Source organism: Manis pentadactyla, chromosome 16, assembly GCF_030020395.1.
Source record: "Manis pentadactyla isolate mManPen7 chromosome 16, mManPen7.hap1, whole genome shotgun sequence".
NCBI classification, from domain to species: domain Eukaryota; kingdom Metazoa; phylum Chordata; class Mammalia; order Pholidota; family Manidae; genus Manis; species Manis pentadactyla.
In genome coordinates this window covers 62,716,607-62,741,002 of record NC_080034.1, presented here as the reverse complement: position 1 = coordinate 62,741,002, position 24,396 = coordinate 62,716,607, and the positions used below count along the sequence as shown (strand labels likewise).

At 36.9% G+C, this 24,396-nt stretch overlaps 1 protein-coding gene across 1 annotated transcript in view; it reads right to left on the bottom strand.

Moving 5' to 3' along the window:
• Window positions 1-24,396, bottom strand: part of F13A1 (coagulation factor XIII A chain) — a 154,618-nt gene that overhangs the window by 77,858 nt on the left and 52,364 nt on the right. Inside the window, exons 5-6 of the mRNA XM_057494210.1 lie at window positions 10,837-10,955; window positions 8,297-8,404 (exon numbers count right to left, since the gene is read on the bottom strand). Coding sequence (XP_057350193.1) covers window positions 8,297-8,404; window positions 10,837-10,955 — 227 coding nt within the window. The remainder of the gene's footprint in view (window positions 1-8,296; window positions 8,405-10,836; window positions 10,956-24,396) is intronic.

The following is a 24,396-nucleotide window of genomic DNA, read 5'->3' as shown; positions in this document are numbered from 1 at the left end:
AGAAGGGAACATAGGGACATTTCCGGCAATATCTGTATTTGGGTTGTAGTGGTGATTATTCCAATCAAAACTCATTGAATTTTGTATTTAATATCCACTCATTTCACTGTGTAAATTTTGCTCCAATTATAAAAGCTCACGAATTAACCCCAACCTATACTATGATGCATATAACCCCTGTTATGCAAATATTCTTTGGTAGCATACTTGACACAAGCTCTGACAGTGGTGGATAATTAAACTAATTTTTAATGAAAACTACTACAACTAGAGATTATTAACCTTGTCTTCCTTAGTAACTGAGGATTCTTATTTGGTCAACACATATTTTCCTAATTGATAATCATGAGAAATAACCAAATGGGGATCAAGAGAGAGATACTGACACTTAAAGCTCTTTAAGCATCCTCTTTTTCCATTGCTGCTTGGCGTGGGGCTGGTTTGGAATAGGCCCCCAAATATATTTGAATGACAGGAATAGATGGATGGGAAAGGGGAAAAAGCAGAGTCAGAAAAGGGAAGGAGAAGCATCTCAAGGGAAGAGAGAGGAGAAGGCAAGGGCAAGCCGGCAACCCAAAGTGCGAACGGCAGCGAGCATCTCCTCCGGGGCAGTGCCGGCTTTGCTTCACTCCGTCTGTCCTGGGATGTGCGACGAGAGAAGAGCAGCCCCAGCTGCACACTGTGAGGGTGTGCGGAAAAACATCCTCGCGTTTCAGAAATAGCCCGTTGTGATTACAAAATAGATGCAGCATTGAAACCTCATTCCAGGAAGCAATTCAGGGAAAGCAGACATTTAAATTGACTATGATTATCACGTTCGAGAGATGGCTTGTAATAAATGTCTGTGTTTCTCCAAAAGTATAGGGAGAACGGGCATAAGAAATGTAACCTTAATAATTGAGAAACCAAGCTGTTAGCCCACAAATGGAAACTTCATTACATTGCTGGCTTTTACCCTAAGAGAAGAAAATGATGTCTGAACAGTTCATTGTCTCCTCACTGCCCTTACCCTCACCTGATAGAGGACTGAATCAGACAGGGCTTGGAAAAGGCATTATATTTATGTCCAAGGAGCTCATGTGATACGGAGAGAGGACAGCTGGAGGACAAATCCAGGGAAATGTAACACTGTGAATGGGACAGTGGGGTCAGGTAACCTGAGATCCCTTTGGAATTCTGCCAGGGACCTTGGATAAGTCATTTGACTTCCTGACACCTCAGTCTTTTCATCTGCACAGTCGTTATTTATGGAATGGATATAATTTCTCCAAACTAGCTATGAAAACAATGTCTGTTAGGCAAATTCTATTTGCCCACTGGCTTCCAATATACTAAAAATTCTTCAAAAAAAAAAAAACAGAAATGAAAATCCCTAGTGAATACGGTGACCTTATGGTATTATGTTTAGTTTGAAATATACTAGAGATTGTCCCGATTCTGCCCCTCCCACTCATCACTGGATTCCCTCAAGTCATTCCTGAATTGTAGAAATGCTTCCCATGCTTAGGGATACCTTGACTCCAACTTTAAGGGTTTAAAAAAATCTTTTCAGAATTGGAACTTTAATATTTGACCTATTGGACTACAGTACCATTTTTAATTAATCCTAACCAGTAGGTTCTCCAAAATTGCCATCACTAGGAGCCTCTACTGATTGAGATAGGTCACCATTGGGAAGATTACAAAGGGGATCAGAGGCTTCTAGTTTTTCTGCTATGCCAAAGTGAGGAACGTCATTCCTGACATTCCTGGGCACGAATCATGGTGACAGAAAAGCACAATTTGAAATAAGAAAGCCAGTAGGATTGGAGACTCAGAAACTGCGTCCGGACCTCAAATCCATCATGGAGCCTACCTCTGGTAATGGTCACCAGCCTGGAAATTATAACTCCTGAGCATCTGCATAGGTAGTGGTGCAGGTGTGTCATTCTTCCAAAACTCCAAATGGAAACTGTCCTTCCCTTCCCAGAGACAGCACTGAGCCATAGTGAGTGTGCTCTCCCAGATTATCCGGGAGTGGTTATCACCACCACCACAGCCATTGCAAGTCCTGATTGGCAGTTACATAAATCTTTGACACAAGACTGGGGAAACAAATTATTATTACATAATCATGCTTTTGGGATAGACAAAAATTTTCCAAAAATAAGATCTATATGGAGAAATGTGAGAAAGCTCCTTAGTGGTGGTGAAATAACCAGGGACAAGAGCCACTGAGCATCTCCAGGGCACTTCACTCCAAGAAAAGGGATCTTAGCTGCTTATAAACCAAAGGAGCAGCAGCAGAGTGTTTTAAAAATTGTTATTTTATTTTTTAAAAATAAAACTGTTAGGGAGCTGTGCTGTAGTTGGTCTGTATGAACAGGGAATAGACTCCATGTATTTACTTCTGACTCTGAAGTTCATTTGGGATGACTGAGAAGTGGAATTTCGAACCCAAGTTAGAATGTAAGCTGAATAGTTATGATAATTTGTTACATGAAGAGGTTTGCTGAATGCGATGCTTCTCAGAATATGTACAAGTAAACAATTAGAGGAAAATAAAAATATGATTTTGTAGTAAGCGTCCTGTGGAGCTGTTTGGCAAAATATCAAAGGAGTGATGTCATTATTGTCTTTTTCATGCCATGGGAAAAAAAATTTTCTAAATATTGGGACAAGGGGAAGAAAGATAGAGTGAAAAGAACTTTATTTTCAGTTTATCTTTGAGGTCACATAGGCTTGAGAATCAGAGGCCTGAAGTCCGTTTTGTCCAAAAGCTCTACAGTCATTCATCTTGTCTTGGACCCCAGGAAACTCCAGGACCTACCTCCAGTTGTGGTCAGTTTGATTTACTAGCTGGAGTTAAAGATATATTTTATAACGTTAAAGAGTACACGAAACATCAATTGGTTAAAAAAAGTTCAGTCTTGAGTTAGTTCCCAAAAGGCACAGTCAGAGCAGGGTATTAATGGGGATTAATGATGGCATTGTGGTTCGATATTAGCAAAATACCAGGGTTAAAAATAAATGTGTACACCTCAAGGGAAGCAGGAAAGTCCAGCTGGCAACAGTATAAATGCTGGAATTTTAAAATAAGTAATTATATTGACATTTTTTTCCTCCCCTCTCTCATTCCAAAATTTTGCAGCATTGTCACTTTTTAAAATTATAATTGACTCAAATGAGGAAAGTATCTTTCTCCAGAGGTGCAGATCACCCCTGACTACATTTTCCTGCAGTGGTTTGGTGACAGGTTATGTGGGCATTATTTCTACCATGGAAAAGGGTTTCCACGAATAATAGCATAATTCATTATTGCTATGGGCCCTTTTCAGCCATTCTCCTACCTGTGGATGCAATATTCCAACAGTTAGGCCAGTGTTTAATCCTGGGAAAGCTTTGAACAAAGCCTGAGAGATCTGCATGCCCATACCACCCTGTGCTTATTTCATCTGAGAATTTGCCATGCTGTGTTGAAATTTTCTGCTTACGAGTCTGTCTTCTCTATAGATGGTAAGCTCTGTGAAGGCAGAATCTATGTTTTGTTTACAGTTGTACCCTAGTACCTGGATTGGCAGATTGTCGATAAATACTTATTGAATGAAAGGGTTACTGTTGTTTTGACTACCATCAGCATCCTCATAGCAGTGACCACCACCACCCCACCACCATCACTGTTATCAACATCACCATTCCCATCACCATCACTGGCATCATTATTGGAACCCCCAATGCCACCACCAAACCATATTTGGTACCTGACCTCTCTGGGCACTCTTCCCTCATAGACCCAATGCCTTTGGCTATTGAGAATTGTCTGATTTACACCTTTCTTCACTTATTCCCCCATTTTGAAATTCACCTATTCTAGACCCCATTTTCGTAGGCCCTTTTATTCTAGTTAATTTGCAGTAGTAATTGTGTTATTGGCACTGATGCGTATGTAGCGGCCCTCTGAAGTAATAAGATCTGAGAACAAGGACAATATCTAGTTCCAGATCAGCCACTTATTTGCTGGGTGACCTTTGAGTGACGTCATTTCCAATGGCCTCTGCTTCTTCCGTAGAAGACCCGTGGAGAGCCTTCCAGATCTCAGGGACTGGGCTGCGTGAATTTCAACACATTGTTGATAAAGTCTCAACCCAAGGAGCACACCTGTGCTGAGGTGAGATGTCAGGGGTTTCGCAGTGAGTAAGTTTCTGCGGCCGCCGCTGTCATCACAGCAGCGGTGTGCCTCCCTGGACAACTTCTCTGCCCATAATTGCTGCCAGATCCAATCAGTAATGGGTCAGAAAAAGACCCCGACAGGTAGCCCCCCAACAGTGATGCCATGCTATTGTCACTGTCTTCCCTTCCCCCCAGCACCATGCTGTTCTTGTCACAGGATGGCATAGGACAACTGTTTTGATAGTCTGACCAGAGCTCAGAATCCATGTCTAGTTGCTTCAAAGTAGTCAGAGTCAGCGATGGAATGCTTTACTGAATACCCTGCAAGTGAAATAGCTTTTTGCTTTTTTTTGATAGCGCAAAGCATCCTTCTAAAATTTTCCTGACACACTTCCTGGCAATGTTCTTGGAGGGGACTGTCACATCAAATATAAGGTGGAAGGAAACAGCGATCGATGTAATTTAAAGAACGAAGTATAACTTTGGGCAAGTTTCTTCCCAATTTGCTCTCTAAAAAATTTTTCTTTTAAATCAGTCTTCAGTAGGGCTTTGGTAAAATGAACCACTCAGTATTTAGATGAGCCTACATAAAGTCAACTTAGGTGAGGTTCTGACATCCCAGGCCCCACCCCTCAATTAGATTACAGGATTTTTAGACTTTCTTTCCTCTGGGAAAATCCTATAGCCCAAGACTTCTACACTGTCATAAAATTTTCTGATTTTGACATCAAAGTGAAGAAAATGAAATTCAAAATAAGAACTAAATAGAGGAAAAATAAGAGAAAGCAGAGCATTGCTTTGAAGAAAAAAAGGATGTTTTTCCTGCCACTGGGGATAACAAATATGGTTTGAATATAGAGACAGAAATTCATTTTAAAGATGAAGTGATGCCTAGGAAGACTGAGTGATTTGCCCAGGGCCATGCAGTAAGTCAGTGGCAGTCAGAAGAGAGAGGTCTGATCCCACAGGGCCAGGGCCCTTCCCATGTGATGCTGCCTCCACTTTATCTTCACTGGAAGAGTGAAACCCAGCAGATTTTGGTAAAAAGACAGATCCTCTGTGCAGGCGAGAAGAGAAGGTTAGGGAAACTGAGCCACAGTGGTCCTCACAGAGGGGTGGTCTTGACTCCTAGGGGACATTTGCAATATCTGAAGAGATTATTCATTGTTGCAACTGGTGGCGGGAGGTTCTACTGGAATCTCTTGGGTTGAGGCCAGGGATGCTGCCCAACATCCTTCTGTGCACAGACTGCCCCCACAGCAAAGAACTGTCCAAGGTCATAGACATTGGACAATAGAGACTTTCATCTGGATATTGTGCATTTAAAAATTCAGATTTAAATTACTATTATTGCCATTAGGAAGTTTATACAACATTAAGTATTATCTGTGGTCACTCAGCGTCGTGTACCCACATACTCTCTGCAAGTTCCTGCTAATCTTTAGTCCTAGAGTTTGCCGTGACCACAGTAGATGAATTTGTCTTTGGGGGTCCCAATCATGTGGTTGTGCCTCTTGTCCCCACTCTGCCTCCTCCTGGTGTCCAGCCAGGGCCAGGCTGCTCATCTCCACTCCTTCCTGGCAGCATTTGATCCCAGGAAATTTCTGCCTTCCATCACTTCCATCTCAGCATGAACCAAGCTCAATGTGTTACCCCTCTCAAAGCATTTGCATGTCATGATGCGTCTTTGTCCTAGTGCTTGCAGCCTGTGCAAGGAATTTCCAGACTCAGTGACCAGGCTGGGGAGATGTTTGAGAAGAACTCCTGAGACAATCGTGCAGCGGCCTCTTTTTTCCAGTGGACAGGGCCAGCCCCTTGAGAAAATGGATACGGGCCCAACTGCCTTGGAATCAGGGTTCTGGCTAGACTCATGCACTATAAACATTTTCTTTCTGGGCTCTCTAAATCTGTTTCTCATATTTTAGGCAAATGTTTAATTGAGAAAGTTGAGAATTTTTATCTTTTTTTGCTTCTTTTTCCTTTTAGTCTTTGCTTAGCTTTACTCATGTAAATTTACAATTGTAAAGATTTACTTAGCTTTACAATTTCATGTTAGATTTCTAGGATTTGTGAACAGGAGAGGGATTGCTAGTATGACCAGAAAGCAATTGATTTTTTTTTTAATGCCATCATTTTCATTGATTTTTGGAGGCTCAATATTTTAGTTTCTAAGATCATTATAACTGAATAGATTTTGGAAAAAATCACAGAACATTTCTAAGGATTAAAGGAAATAATAGATGTGAAAGGGTTTTGAAAACTATCAAACATAAATTTTGTTTATGTAAACAATGGTGGTGATAGAAATAGAGATATAGTCCCAAACAGCCCAGGCCTCTGTCCCCTGACCCCGAACACTTCCCCCTACAAAATTAAAACCAAACCAAACCACCCCTCAAATAGATTCTGTCTAGTTCTAATTCTTTTAATTGGGTTACAGATTTTCAAAATTAGAACTTCATAGGTTTTTTATGATTAATAAAATTTCAAGGCAATTTGCATTAGGATTATGTGCTTAATTCAAGACTTAAAATAGCTTCCACTTGGCCAAATGCCACTACAGAAAGTATTGGGTTAGCTGCTTCCTATTTGTCTCCCTCTGCACTGGCTTATGTTAGGCAGTGGTTTTAGATTAGTAAAAATACACACAATGTTTGAGTAAGCTCAGGCTGATGAGCATACCAATTTAGAATGCTTAAGGAGGAGTTAATTTGTATTCAGCACTGCTAGCTATTTCTTCCTGTCATGGTAACTTCAAAGGAGAGGAAAAAGGGGAACTTGTCTGTGAAACAAGAAAATTAGCAACTGACTGCAGGTCTAATGTGGGTTGTTATAAACAGTTATTATAAAGACATTTGCAAATTCTTTAGAATTCATTGTCTTTTCATTTTGCAATGTAAACTAATGACAGAAAACAAAACTGCCTTTAGATGTTGGTTTTTACCCTTTTAAGCTCCACTATTTCTTAAATGTGCATGTAGCTTAATTATTAATAAAACAAAAGAACTTAAGAGCTAAGCAGAAATTAAATTTCATATCATTCCTGTCTAATATTTTTACATTAACAGTATTGATTCTATTTCACTCAAACTAAACTCAAAATTCTTCCAAAGACAGAATTTAAAAGAAAAAACTTATGGAAATTGGTAATATAGGGATCTTTTATTGCTCAGTCTTTGATTGAGTGAAATAGTACCTAGCTTAATGTTTTTCCAGGAATATTCTGCACATGAATCAGAGCTGGTATGCTTGTATGCACCAAGGGCAGGGTCTGTGCACTCTGTGTATCGGTACAGTCCAGGATGCTAGGACCTGGGTATCACATCTAATCCATCTCACACACCTGACCCCCCACCTTCCCTCTCCTGGGGATTCTGTCTCCTCTCCCGAATCTGTTCCACTGCAGGGGTTTTGCATTCTTGAAGATGCTTCAGCATCTCCTAGAGAGAGCAGCGTGGGAAGTACAAATGTCTAGGTTTTGAGTCAGCAGACCTAGGCTCTAGCTGAGGCCTTATCACTATTTTCATCTGTCATCGCATTGTTTCCTAACTTGCAAAACAGCCTGAGCAATGCCCATTGTATTTACCTCATGCAATAGATTCTGTCTAGTTCTAATTCTTTTAATTGGGTTATAGATTAAAAATGTGTAGTTCCTTTGTAGTTCCTGTGTAGAATCAATACCCATTTCATAAGCTGTAAAGCCCTATGGTGAGGTACCACTGTAACAAAAGCTAGACTTCGAAAGAGCCATTTATTTCTTCACTCTTACTGTGGATGTGAAAATGGAGAAAAACCGTGTTTTGCACATTTTTATTTTTGGGGTGCTCCTTGATGATTGTTTGTTTCATTGATTATAGTCACTAACATTTTGTCATGGACTCCCCAGGCCCTAGGCAAGAGATTCTTAAGAATAAGTGGCCTATAATATAATATCATCTATCATCATTTGTCTGAAGCCAAAAAAACATATGGTACTGAGATAAGATTTTATTTAATAGCACATGAAAAGTTCAGGGAATTTCAGTCTCTTAGAAACAAACGTTTATTAAGTGTAGGTCACCATTTCACCAGCTCTTAATGAACTGGCATCTATATCGAGGCAAATGACCTGTGTAATATATTTTAGTCATCGGTGATAATTGCTTACCATTGCAGACCCAACACGGCTGACTTTGATGGGATTCCCTCTTCCCGAAAGGTCCATTTGTGCTTTGTCCATCACATACAGGCAAGTGTCGAGGATACCATCCTCAAACTATTTGGGAGGAAAAAAAAGAAACAGCTTAATATTCACTTTGTAAGCAAGACATTCTCTGCCAGAAATTAAAATGAAATCACAACCTAATGTGTAGTTCCTGTGTAGTAAACACCCATAATCTTCAGCTTGAAATATTAAAGTGGAAGGAAGGAGACATCCTCTTTTATTTTTCAGTAAAAAAAAATAAGAACTTAAAAGCAACCTAGAAATACAAACAGCACTAGTGGAGAGCTGATGTACTCAAGAATCATGAACTGACTTGAAGTTCTTCAGAAATTGTACAACATAATTTAGAGGATCTCTCTGACATATTGGCAGCAGTGCCCAGGGCAAAGGATTAAATGATTTACCAAAGTCAGGCCAAAGTCTCAAGACCTCAAAAGTAACATGAGTCCCTGTACATCTCAAAAATAAATGGCTGTCAGGTATATCACAAGAAGGTATTTCAGGTCTGGAGAGCATGCACCGGAAATAGTAGACCTTGTATAGTAAATGTCTGTCTAAAGTTTCCCCTTTTTTGAGACCAAGTGAACTCCAGGGTCAAAGAGAAGGCAGAAAGACCTAGAGAATGGAGATTATATTATCAAGGAAACAGCCTTGGTGGTCAGTTCAATTTCCTTAGAGAGAATTGCTAGCCACATGCAATAACAGAATTTTCTAAAAATTGATCAAACACAAAATAATAATAAAATAGCAATTGGGAAGATTTCACTTGCACTGTGCCTCACTGTACAGGAAATTTCCCTAAGACAGAAACGTGGCAAATTATCCACTCAAGTATGTGTGACAGAAACCACAATCTAAATGGCTAATTACCATGCAATTCTTCATTAAGTCCAGTTAGAATACCAGCTCTGCGTGTACCCTAGACTTACATGACGGATGCTGTAATGGGTAATTGCACTACTTCCTTGGGTATATAAAGAACTAATTATTCTGGTTCTTACAAAGCAGCATCTCTCAGCTGTGTCTGTGGGACATGATAGCATCTAACTGGAAGGAGAAAGAAATAGTCATAGAACTAGCTGTTTCCCTGCATTACTACAAAACTACTGGCTTGCTTGTTTGTTTGGGCTAAAGGACCCAAATTAATGGACTCTGAATTCCAGTAGAGACAGACAGTAGCTGTGCTCAAGGGTGTCTACCCACAAGCATACTGGCTGAGGAGTAGTCAGGCTTGGGATCCTCCCCAATTCTCCATGCTACCCACCTTTACATCTTCCATTCCTTATTAGCTCTGCAGATATTGTCACACTGGGGGCATAAACACCTAGAGATTAGGAATTAGGAACCCAAGGCAAGGGCACCAGACAATAGGCAATAGTCACAAGTTTATGTCACTGTGAGGGGAGGACTTATATCAGGGAGCCAAGTAGAGACCCAAAGAGAGGGAAAGAGCACAGATATCATTAACTTGGCAGAACATCAGAAAAGCAGGTGGGCAGGCTTGAGTACTGGGCATGTGCTTCTCAGGAGTCAGAGTGAAGGAGCAGGACACAAAGCCAGGCAGACAAGACAAGCACTGGTGATGGCATGGGTCCCAGTGGTCAGGCTGGAGCAGGCATGAGGGATGCAGGGAGAGCAGACAAAAGTCAGAACAAGGCCTGAAGCTGAGAAAGTATCATGTGACCTGGTGAGGCCAGGTTCTGTGAAACCTTCCCTTGGATACTCAGAACAATGGTGCATAATTCCAATCATGTCAGCCAAAAAATGACATATTCGCCTTCACTCATATTGCCTATGAAAATTCATTGCTGAATCACAGGATGTGCGTTCATTTATGGAGATATGCTAAAGATAGCATTCCTTTGCTCCATGGTTGAAGATCCCAAACTGAAATAGTTTCAATTATTGAATATCTTCAATGAAATGCAATTGCTACTTTATATCTGGACTGTCCCTTGAGGTTGCAGCTGATAAAATGTCTCAAGATAAAAATCCAGTGGACCCTCCTTTGACGAAATGGTAACACTTTTCTAAATCTTTTTCTAATTTCTAATTTTCTAATATCCTAAACCAACTCTTAAAAAAAGTGATTGCTTTGAGTTGGGCACACACCTTGCAGTATCCTTTGCATCATTACCAAAACACCTTTCCTTTGAAGAAAAGGAAAACATCACTCCATCTGAGCTAATGAGATTCCACTGTACTAAGATGCCAAAGCATTTCTCACTGGAATGCCAGGTTATCCATAGAAACTCTCATCTCTGTAACACTGTAATAACTGAAAAGAGGTGATTTTGGCTGATAAATTATGCAGTTTCCTTTCTAAATCTCTGCTGCTAGGTTCTCTGTCTTGGAGTTTCAGATCTTGCAAGGCAGGAAATTGTGCTTGTCTAATATCGACATACGGCGCCCTGCAGTCATGCATGTGACAAAAAATATTAAGTAAGAATGTCCTTGACAATGACAAATTTTAAATGTCTCACCTGGCCGTAGCTCCAGCTTCTACTCTTGATGTCACTGACATCTCCATAAAAAATAACCCCGATGTCATTCAGGACATACTCTTCTCTTTCTTTATCATTATCCAGGTACACAGCATCCTCTGCATCAGAAACATAATGACCATTAACAAACCAGACTGTTTCCATATACTTGCAAATTTGTTTTGGTCTTAAACTGCAATTTAATCAGCTAACTGAAAAAAAAGTTTTTCATTTCCCAATATGTAATTTTAGCAATAGTGAACCTAATCAATAGCCAAGATTGCTCTGTAAATGATGGCGTTTGTCAGCAAAATGCTGTCAAACCCTGGCTTTTTAAACTTCCAAGCAGCACAATTAATTGACACATCTCATTAAACATTTTAGGATTCTGGTGTGTCAGTAATTTCAGAATCAGAACTCTATGATGCAGATACAAATCTGTAACACAGATCAAATAATAGTTTCCAACCTATTCACATTAATAGAAAACTAGCCAAATTGAAAATGATTTAAAAACAAGTCTGGGGCATATTAGAAGACTGCAGCCTAGTCTGCCATGCCTGGCTTGTGCCTGGATTTTGCCTGACAGGAAGAGGGGGCTGGAGATTGCCCCCTTTCAGTGAACAATCCTTGTGGATGTGTTGGCAAGCGTAGGCAAGTGCCCAGCCAGCCTCCCTGGTCAGCTTCTTTGGCTGCAAGGACTTTTCTCCCCTCTGCTTATAATCTCAGGCAGGCAACATTCCCCATATTCCTACATAGTAATCACTGTGGTACTTATTCCTAAACCATGTGTGAAAGCAACAGAAGCATCCTTACCACAGCGGGACCTTACAGGTATAAACTACACTTGGGTAAATTGCATGTTTGAAAGAGGGTCAATTTTGGTTCTGATCAGCGAAACGGTCCATTACATTTCTTTCTCCCAGGTCATAACTGCCATCCTGATTACCTTTTCAGGGTTCTTTCCTCCTCATTCCCTGGTAAGGCTTTTATCCCTCCCTTGGAATTAGTAGTTGTCAACCTTGGCTGCCCGTTAGAATCATCTGAGTAGATTTAAAAACTCCTGATTCCTGGACTGAACTCCAGATCAATTAAATCAGTATCTCTGGGTGGGGGGGGGGGTTAGATCCAGGCATCAGGTATGTTTGTGTGTATATATGTATATATGTATGTATGTATGTATTCAAAGCTCTTCGGTGATTCTGATATGCAACCAAAGTTGAGAACAAGTGCTCGAGCCATTCTTGCTACTCCAAGTAATGGTTGAAAGACGGGCAGCATCAGTACCATCTGTGAGAAATGCAGAATCTCAGGCTCTGCTCAGAACCACTGAGAAAGACCTGCACAGACACAGCTCGCCAGGGGATTCATATGTACGTTGAGGTGCGAAAAGTACTTCTCAGCCGAACCAGCTCAGACCCGTTCTGGGATATATCCTCTTCCAACCTCCCACCCCTGCCAGGGAACCATTATTTTAGCAAGTTTTAGGCAAATTATTTTGAGTTTGTCCATGTGTCGATATCATGTATCAACAGCTCATTCATCACATCCCTGGACTCATTCATCAACATCCCAAAGCCACCTTATCTTTCTGGAAGAATCAGAATAACAGGACAAATGTGCCACAGCTTTCCCTCAGCCCTTTTAAATTTAAGCCCTTTTAAATGGGCTGAAATGACAGCTTCATCTCCAAGTGGAACAAACCAGAGAGAACACACAAAGAAGTGACAGCTGCATTTACAACTGAGTAAAAGAAGGAAAGAATGGTTTTATTTTTCAAGAGAAAAGAATATGAGAGTGTATGTGAACAGATATTGACCATTTACATGTACACAGCCCTCCACCAAATGCTATCAAAATGTCCTAGAGAAAAGGCCTACTTTTGTTGTTATTCTTTTATGTAATAGTGGTTTAACTGTTGTGACTATTGCAATAATAAACATCTTAGCCAAATGGGTTTCAAATGCCTGTTGTTGAGATAAAAATCTTATTTTAAAACAACTGAGGTCTAGAAGTGGCATTTAGGTAAGTTTTAACCTGTTTTCCTTATTGCATGAGATGTTGATGGACTTGTCCTATAAGATATTAGATATCGGATTGCATTTAAAGCTACTACAACTTAAATAACTGGTATAAAAATACATTAATGGGTCAAAATGATCTAGAAAAAGATGTTACTATGTGTATTTATCTATCTATGAGAGTAATACATGATAAAGGAAATATAAATCAAAGCATGTTACTGGAGTGTTCATTAAATTTAGCTGAGAAAACTGGCTGTTTGGGGAAAGTGAGTTTCCTGTGTATCAAAATACACTGAAAATTAATTTAAAATCTGAGTCTAAAAATAGAAAGCATAACAATAAAGAATAAAAATTTTAAAGGTGAATATTTATTTGGTATCTAGATGTGAAAGTTTTATTTAAAGCAAAACAGTAACAGACTCACAGACAGTGAAAAGAGACTGTTGGTTACCATAGGGGAGGAGTTGGAGTGGGGGGCAAATAGGTAAAGGGAATAGAGAGTCACAAATCTCAATCATAATATAAATTAGTCATAAAGATGAAAATACAGCATATAGAAAATATAATCAACAAGTTGTGTAACATCTTTCTATGTTGACAGATAGTAACTACACTGGTTGGGGTGAGCATTTAATAATGTATATAACTGTTGAATCATTATGTTGTATATTTGAAACCAATATGATATTGTATATCAACTATACTTCAATAAAAATATGTAAAAAATAAAACAAAAATAAAGAAAAAATCCAAAAGGAAATGATCAATGCATTTTATTTAATATAAATGTAAAACTTGAATTTCAGATGAAATAAAATTTAAAGTATATAACAAACAAGAGAAATATTTGTAAGAACAAAAATGTTAGTAAATTTTTCCTGTATGTAAAGAATTCCAATAAATCGATAAGAAAATCATTAAGTATATAAAAGAAAGTCAACAAAGGAAAAGCCAGTTCACATAAGAGGAAATGAGAGCATAAATACATAAAAATAATTTTAACTGTTTATCTAAGAAATGCAAATATTTAAAAGGAAATATATATATTATATTCATTTATTTGTGTATTTAAATTGGCAATTGTATGATTAGCCTTGAAAATATTCATGGTATTTGATTCAGAATAATGAATCTATCTATTCCATGGAAATAAAATGCAGATATGCAGCAAAAATGCATGTGTAGAGTTTGCTCATCAGAGCATTACCTGTAAGTGAAAAACTCGGAAAAAATATGAAATACCCTTAATGAATTATTTGTTCACAAAATTGAATAGTATATATCCACCAAACTATAGTTTGGAAAAAATATTTGATCTTGCAATGATACTGGAATTGCACAGGTAGCAAGTGAAAACCTAAATGTGGGGCACAATATCATGCATAAAATGTATAATTATGTGACTATTAAATAAAACATCTGGAAATAATTTGATAAAGATAATGGATACATTCATCTATCTCCATGATTACTGAAGATGCCTTGAAATTACTGATAATTATACATATTAAATTAACAATTTTAGGGGTGGGGAGTAAGAAAGAATGCCAGCAGACTCTCCAGAAGAATTGAGGAATTTCTAGAATAAAAACATATATATTAAGATAGTACGATAAAAGGCGTGGGAGACATCTAGACAATCCAACACTCGCCTATAAGGCATTTTATTACAAGATAACACAGAAAAAAAACGAAAAAAATATATAAGAGGAAAAAAAAGAACCAGAGAGACTTGTCAAACTGAAAAAGATCATAGTGTATCAAACACGATAAATGAATAAAAGGCCCATACATAGATACAAACTGTTTAAATGTCAAAACTTCAAAGAAAAAACAAAAACTTTGAAGTCAAAAGTTTAAAAATACTAACTGTAGAAGAATGAGAGTAGATTGAAATTGTATTTTCATAGACAAAACTTGCTTTTTTGGTAGTGGATTTTTCATAGGTATTATTGGATGTTAAAAGGTAAAGGAATAATATCATGGACATGCAAATGGATATGTGATTTTACCTAGAATTTTGTTCCCAGCAAAACTGTCATACAAATGAAGATCAACAAAAAGGCATTTTTGGGACCTGGAAGGACTCAGAAATTTGATTACTTGCACATTGATGCTTGAAAAGTCATTCAGAGATGTACTAAATGAGAAAGATGAAAATACAAGAGCATTATAATTACTTATTATATTTAGAAATATTAAAAATCATTATTAATGACACAAAACTAAAATTGCAGATAATTTTGACATAGGAAATGGTAGGGCTGAGTGGAGAAAAGGTAAGTAAATGTTTACAAAGCTTCTTTGCCATGTCTTGAAGGAATCACATATATTAATTATTTTTTAGGCACTCACAGAAAATATAAGATTAAATATGTGATTTAAAATTTAAATTTTTCTTCAGCACATGAAGATACTCTTAAATTTTCTCAAATAAGATGGGAAGAATTAAAGCTACAGCTGAAGTACTATTTCTCATTTTTTTTTAGACTGGCAAAATGCAAAAATTTGCCAGCATACTCTAATGAAATGTTGGGGAGAAGAAAAAATACCATTATATATGACTTGTAGTAATGCAAAGTGTTATGCATTTATAGTTAGGCTTGGAGAAATAAATTCTAGGAATCTGTCCCAAACACATGAAACACCATACACTCAAAGCTATTCTCTACAGTATTATGCATAATAGGAAAAGCCTGTAAACAGCCTTAATATCTGTCCATAGGCACCTGGTTGAATGCAGTATGTTCATCCATATAATGGAATAGTATGCTATTGTATATACTGTATATGCTGTTAGGGAAGGAAACCCGGGATTTGTTGTTAGAGGAAAAGAGCAAGGTGCACAAAAATGTATATAGTTTACAACTTTCAGCTAAGAAAGAGGGGAGGTAAATAAGTAGGCAATTAGCTACACATTTATATAGATGAATAGACATGCTTATATCTTAAAATATAGAGATAAGCCACAATTAAATTTGTAAATCTACAAATTTGTTTAGTAAATTTGACTTTGGAGTCATGTAATGTTTTGTAAAGTTACAAAACAAAACCGAATACAAACAGTTTTGTTTTATAGAGACAAAGCAACCTCGAAATAAATGAAACCAAAATGAAATAAATGAACATGACTGTGAACAAGTCATTATACAGTGACTTAAACATAGACAGTTAAGTTACTTTAGAATGGAATTATTTCATTGCATATCCCCAGTGGAATATAACACAAGGGCAAGAAAAATCGCAAAATAGGTAAAAAGGAAAAAAAAAGATCAACTGTTTTAGTAAGTGTATTGTAAGTAATAATTTTAATACTGACATTTGATACTAAGATAACATAAGCAATTATGTTCATGACATTAGAAACCAATATTTGCAGGATCAGAGAAAAGATTCATAAATAAAATCAAAGAAATGAAAATTTAAGCCTTGTATTCTAACTTCAAGCCATTTATTACATAATATTCTTTTGCAAATTTTAGATTTTAATGTTATTTTCTCTCAAACTTATTTACTAAATTTTTTTTCTTATCTTAAGGGAAAAGGCATTCTTTCATTTTTCTTTTTTTAGGACTTTCAGGCACGATCTGATACTTTGGATTGCAGTTGCCAGAACTTGGTATCGTTAACACTTGCGGCAGCCGACTGACAGCTGGACTGATTTTGAATAAGAAGGAAAGCATTAAAGGTTTGACTACAGAATGAAGCTTTTCTTTACAATCTTTGGTAAATGACCAGAGGAAGATTGACTTTTCCTTGGAGTGCGTTGCACTGCCCGAAGTTCACCTGGTTGCTGACCCTCGCTAGCCACCCCTGTCCCCCGTTTCTCTAAGTTATTCCTGTGCTTGTGTTTCTTCTCAATCTTAAATGCGTGCTCTTTTCTTTTTCTCCTCTGACCCAAGAGAGAGAAAAAGTTACTGAATAAACTTTTTTAAATTGAATGAATAAAACTGATGAAATAATTTCTTCTATAGTGTAATTTAGTCATTTATAGCATGTCAGGATAAATTAAAAGAACTTTTGTCTGGAGATGCTGCTTGGAGCATTTTATATAAATGGAAGTATTTTGTAAATAATATTGAACTGTAAATTGAAATTTGTTTGTTCGGATTGTATCAGGTTTAATTAATTTTTCTTTTTCATTTGAAAATGAATTTAAGCAACATTAATTTCATGAATGTGAATTTCCGAAGTAGGCAGTTTCTGTTTCTCTTCCATCCATCCTGGTCAGCTAAGGTATTTGTTTCTAGACTAATAAACACTTCTATCCTTTTAGCTAGGAATCAGTCTCATAAGGTCATTTTTTTTAGTGTAGTTTGTGTGAAATAAAAAGGTTTAGCTTTGGTAATAAGTTTTCAAAGCAGACCTCCCTTTAGCAAGGTATTTTTCAGTGCTTTTATTTCATTAGGTTATGCATTTTTTCTGAAATATTTTTGAGATAGTATTGGAAGGACTGTATACAAAAGCTGCAATATTTTTGTAACACAAGTTTTTGTATTTTTGCCATTTGAAAAGATTGTGGAATAATTGGTCTGTAATTAAGCTGAAAATTTAAAGCCGCTGTTAGCTTTGTGAATCAAAATATAGGTGTTTTTGTCTTAGTACATTGTTGTTCTCCCTGCAGTAGAGCTGGACTCCCATTGATCTTCTACCTACCGTTCATTTCTTTGCAGTTTACACATGAAGAATGGGAAAGTCAGCGATTGCAGCTACTAATCCTGTGGGAGATGAATCTCGTTTCACCAAAATTAAACTATGTTTTTGCACTAAACTGACAATACAAGTGACACATTACTCTCAAACAGGAAGACCTCACCACTTAAGGCTCTTAAGGCTCTGCTGAACTCTAGGTTACTATTCGCTACTATGTTCCCCCATTGGGGGATGCAACTATTTTAAATGTTGGGCGATGGCCATTCTAGCTACTGTTGAATACCTCTGTTTGGGGTAGATATGACAAGAAACTTAAAAAGAATATATATAAAGGGGAGACTGGTTGTCTTTTCCCAGATGGTTTTGTTTATGCCTTAACAGGCCTACAAGTGGAGTTTTGGAGGTTTGCTTTCACTATGCTTGTCTGCAAACAAATATTATTAAAATATTTTTCTATTTCTACTAGTCCTTCCAATTCTATGAAATGTTCCAATTACAGCATACAGTAATAATCAGAAACTTACTTCCATTATAATAAAATACCAAACAAAAAGACTTTAGAAAAAAATTAATTGAAATTGAAAGTATCAGTAATACTCCTGATGCATTTTCTCTCAAAAAAATCACTTTTTCTAGTTCTGTCTATTGAAAAGAGCTAGAAAAAATAAACAGTGTAACAGCAATGACTGCCCTTGAGCCTGGGTTATGGTGTCTAAGTACTATTCCTTCCCCCAGCTCTCTCACTAAAAGATAGTTGGGCTCCTTAAGATAAATGAATCACCACAGGGAATGTACAAGACTGGGTCAGGTAATATACAAGACTAGCCTGAAATACTTCTTGCCAGAAAGTATGGAGGTTATCAGAGATCTAGGAGTCACGGAAAAGGAATTAGAAATGAGCTTAATAGGACTCCTAGTGGCCAAGGATAGGACAATTAAAATATCCAAAATAATAGTCATGACAAAGGATTAGAATACACAAAAAAATTCAATGTTCATAAATTCATAGTGATTTTAAAACTATTCATTGGTTACCTTTGTAGGGTGCTAAGAACCAACTCAATATTTTGAAAACTTAGAAATAACGAAAGAAGCACATATCTAATACTTCTTTTATGAACATACCTCAAGGTAACAAAATAATTGGTGCTAATAAATACAGAAGGAATGGTAGATTAGAATTTCACCATTTTGCAATCCCTAATGAAATAATGGTTCTAGGTTAAAATCATTTGTTAATAGGCTAATGGGGAATTTCATAATGGATAGATGAAATGGACAAAACCTGATACTATTGATAAATCTAAATATCACAAAAAGTGATAAACAGACATTATGTATCTCCCAATAGGATGGATGCCCTGTGAAGCATACAGCATGACTTATGTAAGATTCTTGCTTTCCATTCTATTCTGGCCCCTGCCAAAACAATAAAAAAGAATTCACTTGAAATGAATCCTATTGCATTTCTAGATCAGACTATCTGCTTATAGGAATATAAGGGTTACAGAAACATTGCATGACCCCAGGGGCTGGAAGCAGCAAAATCCAGAATATGGAAAGTGCTACATGAAGGTGACTCAGTTTCAGCATAAAGTTTGCAGCATGCAAAAACATATGAAAACACAGTGAAAGATTTAAGAGATATATCAAATTTATAGACATTGATTCAAAGAAAGTGTGAAAGATATTTTTTAGAAATTAGGGGAAATTGGATTAAGTACTGGTCATTGATAATACAAAGGAAATCTTGATTTTATTACCTGTAATACAAGAATATGTATGTATATGTATATATGCATTTGTACTCACATACACATATATGCATATATATGTGTATTTTTTAAAGATGCATGGTAAAATATGCAGGGATAAAAGAACATGATGGCTGGAAGTTACTTAAAAATACTAAGGCATCACTCTAATACAAAAACCAGGCAAAGACCCCACCAAAAAAGAAAATTACAGACCAATATCCCTGATGAACATAGATGCAAAAATACTCAACAAAATGTTAGCAAACTGAATTCAAAAATACATCAAGAGGAGCATACACCATGATCAAGTGGGATTCATCCCAGGGATGCAAGGATGGTACAACATTCAAAAATCTATCAACATCATCCACCACATAAACAGAAAGAAGGACAAAAACCACATGATCATCTCCATAGATGCTGAAAAGGCATTTGAGAAAATTCAACATCCGTTCACGATAAAAACTCTCAACAAAATGGGTATAGAGGGCAAGCACCTCAACATAATAAAGGCCATCTATGACAAACCCACAGCCAACATTATACTTAACAGCAAGAAGCTGAAAGCATTTCCTGTAAGATCGGGAACAAGACAAGGATGTCCACTCTCCCAACTGTTATTCAACATAGTACTGGACGTCCTTGCCATGGCAATCAGACAAAACAAAGAAATACAAGGCATCCAGATTGGTAAAGAAGTCAAACTGTCACTATTTGCAGATGACATGATATTGTACATAAAAAAACCTAAAGACTCCACTCCAAAACTACTAGAACTAATATCTGAATTCAGCAAAGTTGCAGGATACAAAATTAATACACAGAAATCTGTTGTATTCCTATACAGTAACAATGAACTAGCAGAAAGAGAAATCAGGAAAATAATTCCATTCAGAATTGCATCAAAAAGAATAAAATACCTAGGAATAAACCTAACCAAGGAAGTGAAAGACCTATACCCTGAAAACCACAAGACACTCTTAAGAGAAATTAAAGAGGGCACTAACAAATGGAAATTTATCCCAGGCTCTTGGGTAGGAAGGATTAATATTATCAAAATGGCCATCCTGCCTAAAGCAGTCTACAGATTCAATGCAATCCCTATCAAAATATCACCAGCATTCTTCAATAAACTGGAATTCATATGGAACCACAAAAGACTGCAAATAGCCAAAGCCATCCTGAGAAGGAAGAATAAAGCAGGGGGATCTTGCTTCCCAACTTCAAGCTCTACTACAAAGCCACAGTAATCAAGACAATTTGGTACTGGCACAAGAACAGACCCATAGATCAGAGGAACAGAATAGAGAGTCCAGATATAAACCCAAACATATATGGTCAATTAATATATGATAAAGGAGCCATGGACATACAATGGAGAGATGACAACCCCTTCAACAGCTGGTGTTGGCAAAACTGGACAGATACATGCAAGAGAATGAAAGTGGATCATTGTCTAACCCCATACACAGAAGTAAATTTGAAAAGGATCAAAGACCTGAATGTAAATCACGAAACCATAAAACTCTTAGAAAAATACATAGGCAAAAGTCTCTTGGACATAAACATGAGCAACTTCTTCATGAACATATCTCCCTGGGCAAGGAAAATGAACAAGTGGGACTATATCAAGCTGAAAAGCTTCTGTACAGCAAAGGATACCATCAATAGAACAAAAAGGCATCTTACAGTATGGGAGAATATATTCATAAATGACAGATCTGATAAAGGATTGACATTCAAAATATATAAAGAGCTCATGTACCTGAACAAACAAAAAGCAAATAATCCAAGTAAAAAATGGGCAGAGGAGCTGAACAGACACTTCTCCAAAGAAGAAATTCAGATGGCCAACAGGCACATGAAAAGATGCTACACATCACTGATCATCAGAGAAATGCAAATTAAAACCACAATAAGATATCACCTCACACCAGTTAGGATGGTCAGCATCCAAAAGACCAACAACAACAAATGTTGGCGAGGATGTGGAGAAAGGGGAACCCTCCTACACTGCTGGTGGGAATGTAAATTAGTTCAACCATTGTGGAAAGCAGTATGGAGGTTCCTCAAAAAACTAAAAATAGAAATACCATTTGACCCAGGAACTCCACTGCTAGGAATTTAGCCTAGAATGCAGGATCCTAATTTCAAAAAGACATACTCACCCCTATGTTTATCGCAGCACTATTTACAATAGCCAAGAAATGGAAGCAAACTAAGTGTCCATCAGTAGATGAATGGTTAAATATGTGGTACATATACACAATGGAATATTATTCAGCCATAAGAAGAAAACAAATCCTACCATTTGCAACAACATGGATGGAGCTAGAGGGTATTATGCTCAGTGAAATAAGCCAGGTAGAAAAAGACAAGTATCAAATGATTTCACTCATCTTTGGAATGTAAGAACAAAGAAAAAAAGCTGAAGGAACAAAACAGCAGCAGACTCACAGAACCCAAGAAGGGACTAACAGTTACCAAAGGGAAAGGGATTGAGGAGGGTGGGTGGAAAGGGAGGGATAAGGGGGAAAAAAAAGTCTCATTACTATTAGCAGACATAATGTGGAGGTGGGTATGGGGAGGGCTGTACAACACAGAGAAGACAAGTAGTGATTCTATTGCATCTTACTATGCTGATAGACAGTGACTGTAATGGGGTATGTGGGGGGGACTTGGTGATGGGGGAGTCTAGTAAACATAATGTTCCTCATGTAATTGTAGATTAATGATACCAAAAAAAGAAAAAAAATACTAAGGCCAAAAAAAGGGAAAGAAGGACAGATAAAACAAATATGACAAGATCTTGATAACTGTTGAATCTAGGAGATACATAAATAGGTATTCATTGCTACTTTTGAGTTTGAAAATTTTCTTAATAAAAATAAACTTTGCCTAAAGGGTACAAAAGAAAGCACAAATAAATGAAAACATTAAAATGTTTCTAGTTGGACACAAAGATTCTTTAGTGTAAAGATATCAATTCTTCCCAAATTAGTTTATTTAGTCAATGCAAACCCAACCAAAATTCTACTCAGATTATTTAGAATTCTGTATGCTTATTCAAAAATTTATTTGAAAAGACATGAAAAAATAGTCCACAGCCAAAATGTTGGAAAAGAATAAAAAATAGAAGACTTTCTCTTAGTGATAAACTGAACTTCTTGCCCCAATTCATCTGTTCCTGTATCCATGCTCTGGCCATGTAACTAGTCATCCTTCTCTGTAAAGGTAGAACATTCCCCTGTTGACTTTGGGTTCACTTTGATTAAGAGGCATTAGAAGAGTGAGGCAAGTGAGGGTTTGAAATGTGCTTGCACACCTGAGCATGTGCTCTTGTCATTTCTGCCATCACTATGAGGCAAGTGTGCCCCAGGAAGCCCACTAGTCACAGGAGGATAAGAGACACACAGAGCAGAGCATCTTCACAGCCATGCAGTGAGGGACAGAGTCTCCCCAGCTATTCCCACCTGAAGCAGAGCTGACCAGTTCAGTCCTGCCTATGTGAGCCCAACCACAGTCAAGACCCAGATCCATGAGATGAAATGCTTATTGTTGTATGAGTAAGATTTTCTGGTTCTTTCTTATGCAGCATTCCTGTGGTTATATTTAAATAAAGCCATAATTAAACTTGATTTTGGCACAGTAATAGATAAAACTACACATAGAGCTAGATGTGTACATTAGGTCTTATATTGATAAAGGTAGCATTTCAAATCAATAAGTAATGATAGATGTAATCAACAAATCATGTTTTGACAACTGTCTATTCATGTTGGAAAACATTTTCAGTAAGATCTCTTTCTTCCACCCATACAAAATTTTTTGAAAGATTTAAAAAGATTCATGTGTGTCCTTTCCTGCCAAGCCTTAACTCCCCTCAATTGTTCCAGATATGAAGAAGTAGAGAAATATAACATTTTATATTATGTATATATAAAGCTCAACTTCATTAATAATTAGAGACATGCAAACTAAAATAGCCATGAAATACCATATTTTGCCTATCATAATGATAAATATTAAATTATAACGCTGTGTTCCAGGAAGAGTATGAAGAAATGGATAATCTTTAGTACTGTGGCTATTATAAACTACTGCAGTCTTTTTAAAGGGTAATTTGGCCGTATCTATGCAAATTTAAAATGTGAATTCACTTTGACCAACCAATGTTATTTCCAGATATCTACTCTACAGAAATGCATTCATACAAAATGGATGTGAGACATTCAATATAGCATGAAATGCTGTAGTGAAAATGGGAAGCACTCCAGATATTTGTAAATAAAAGAACCAATCAATTAGGGCATAAATATACCAAGCAGTCATTAAAAAAATATGTATGTACTGATATAAAAAAACTCTAAAAGTAGATTGTGCAAGAAACTAAGGTATAGAGTAACTTGCATAACACAATCCCATTTGTGGTTAAAAAAAATATACACACACTATAGGTATACATATGGACATTAATATATAAAATGATAGCAAAATATTTGGATCCATGCAAACAATTAAAGTTGGTTTCCTCTGGAGATTCTCTAGGATGGAGGATAGGTCAGAGAGAAAGTCTACTTTTTACCATATATATGAGTATGTGTGTATATTTGAAAAGAACAATGTATTCAATTATTTGTCAATTAAAACAACTCGAAATATATTGAACAGATGGAACTACACCAAAATGTCAACAGTGTCTCTGATTTGTAGATCTCTGAATTCTTTTTATCCTTTCATTATCCTTATTTCTATAATAAAATTTTCATCATCAGGAAAGTTACTTTTTAAAGAGTGGTTGCATTAAGTGAAACTACCTATTTAATAAGAGGTTAAATTCAACTTTTATATATTAAGTTTCCTTCAAGAGCAATATAGTTGTGCTTTTAAAGAAAATTGATGTCCTTATTAATTATCATCATATACTCATAACTTTTCCTCCTTCTTTGAGTTGCCCTCTACCCTTTTGCTCCCAACACAGGCTGGTTGAGCCTCGCTCCCTCAGTGCCCTGCGGATGCTGCAGTAACATCCATCCCCCTATATGTTCTGAGACTCAATTATTTATTGAACAAACATATGTTTAGTATTTACTACCTGCCAGGACCTTCCTAAGTATGGTACAAAA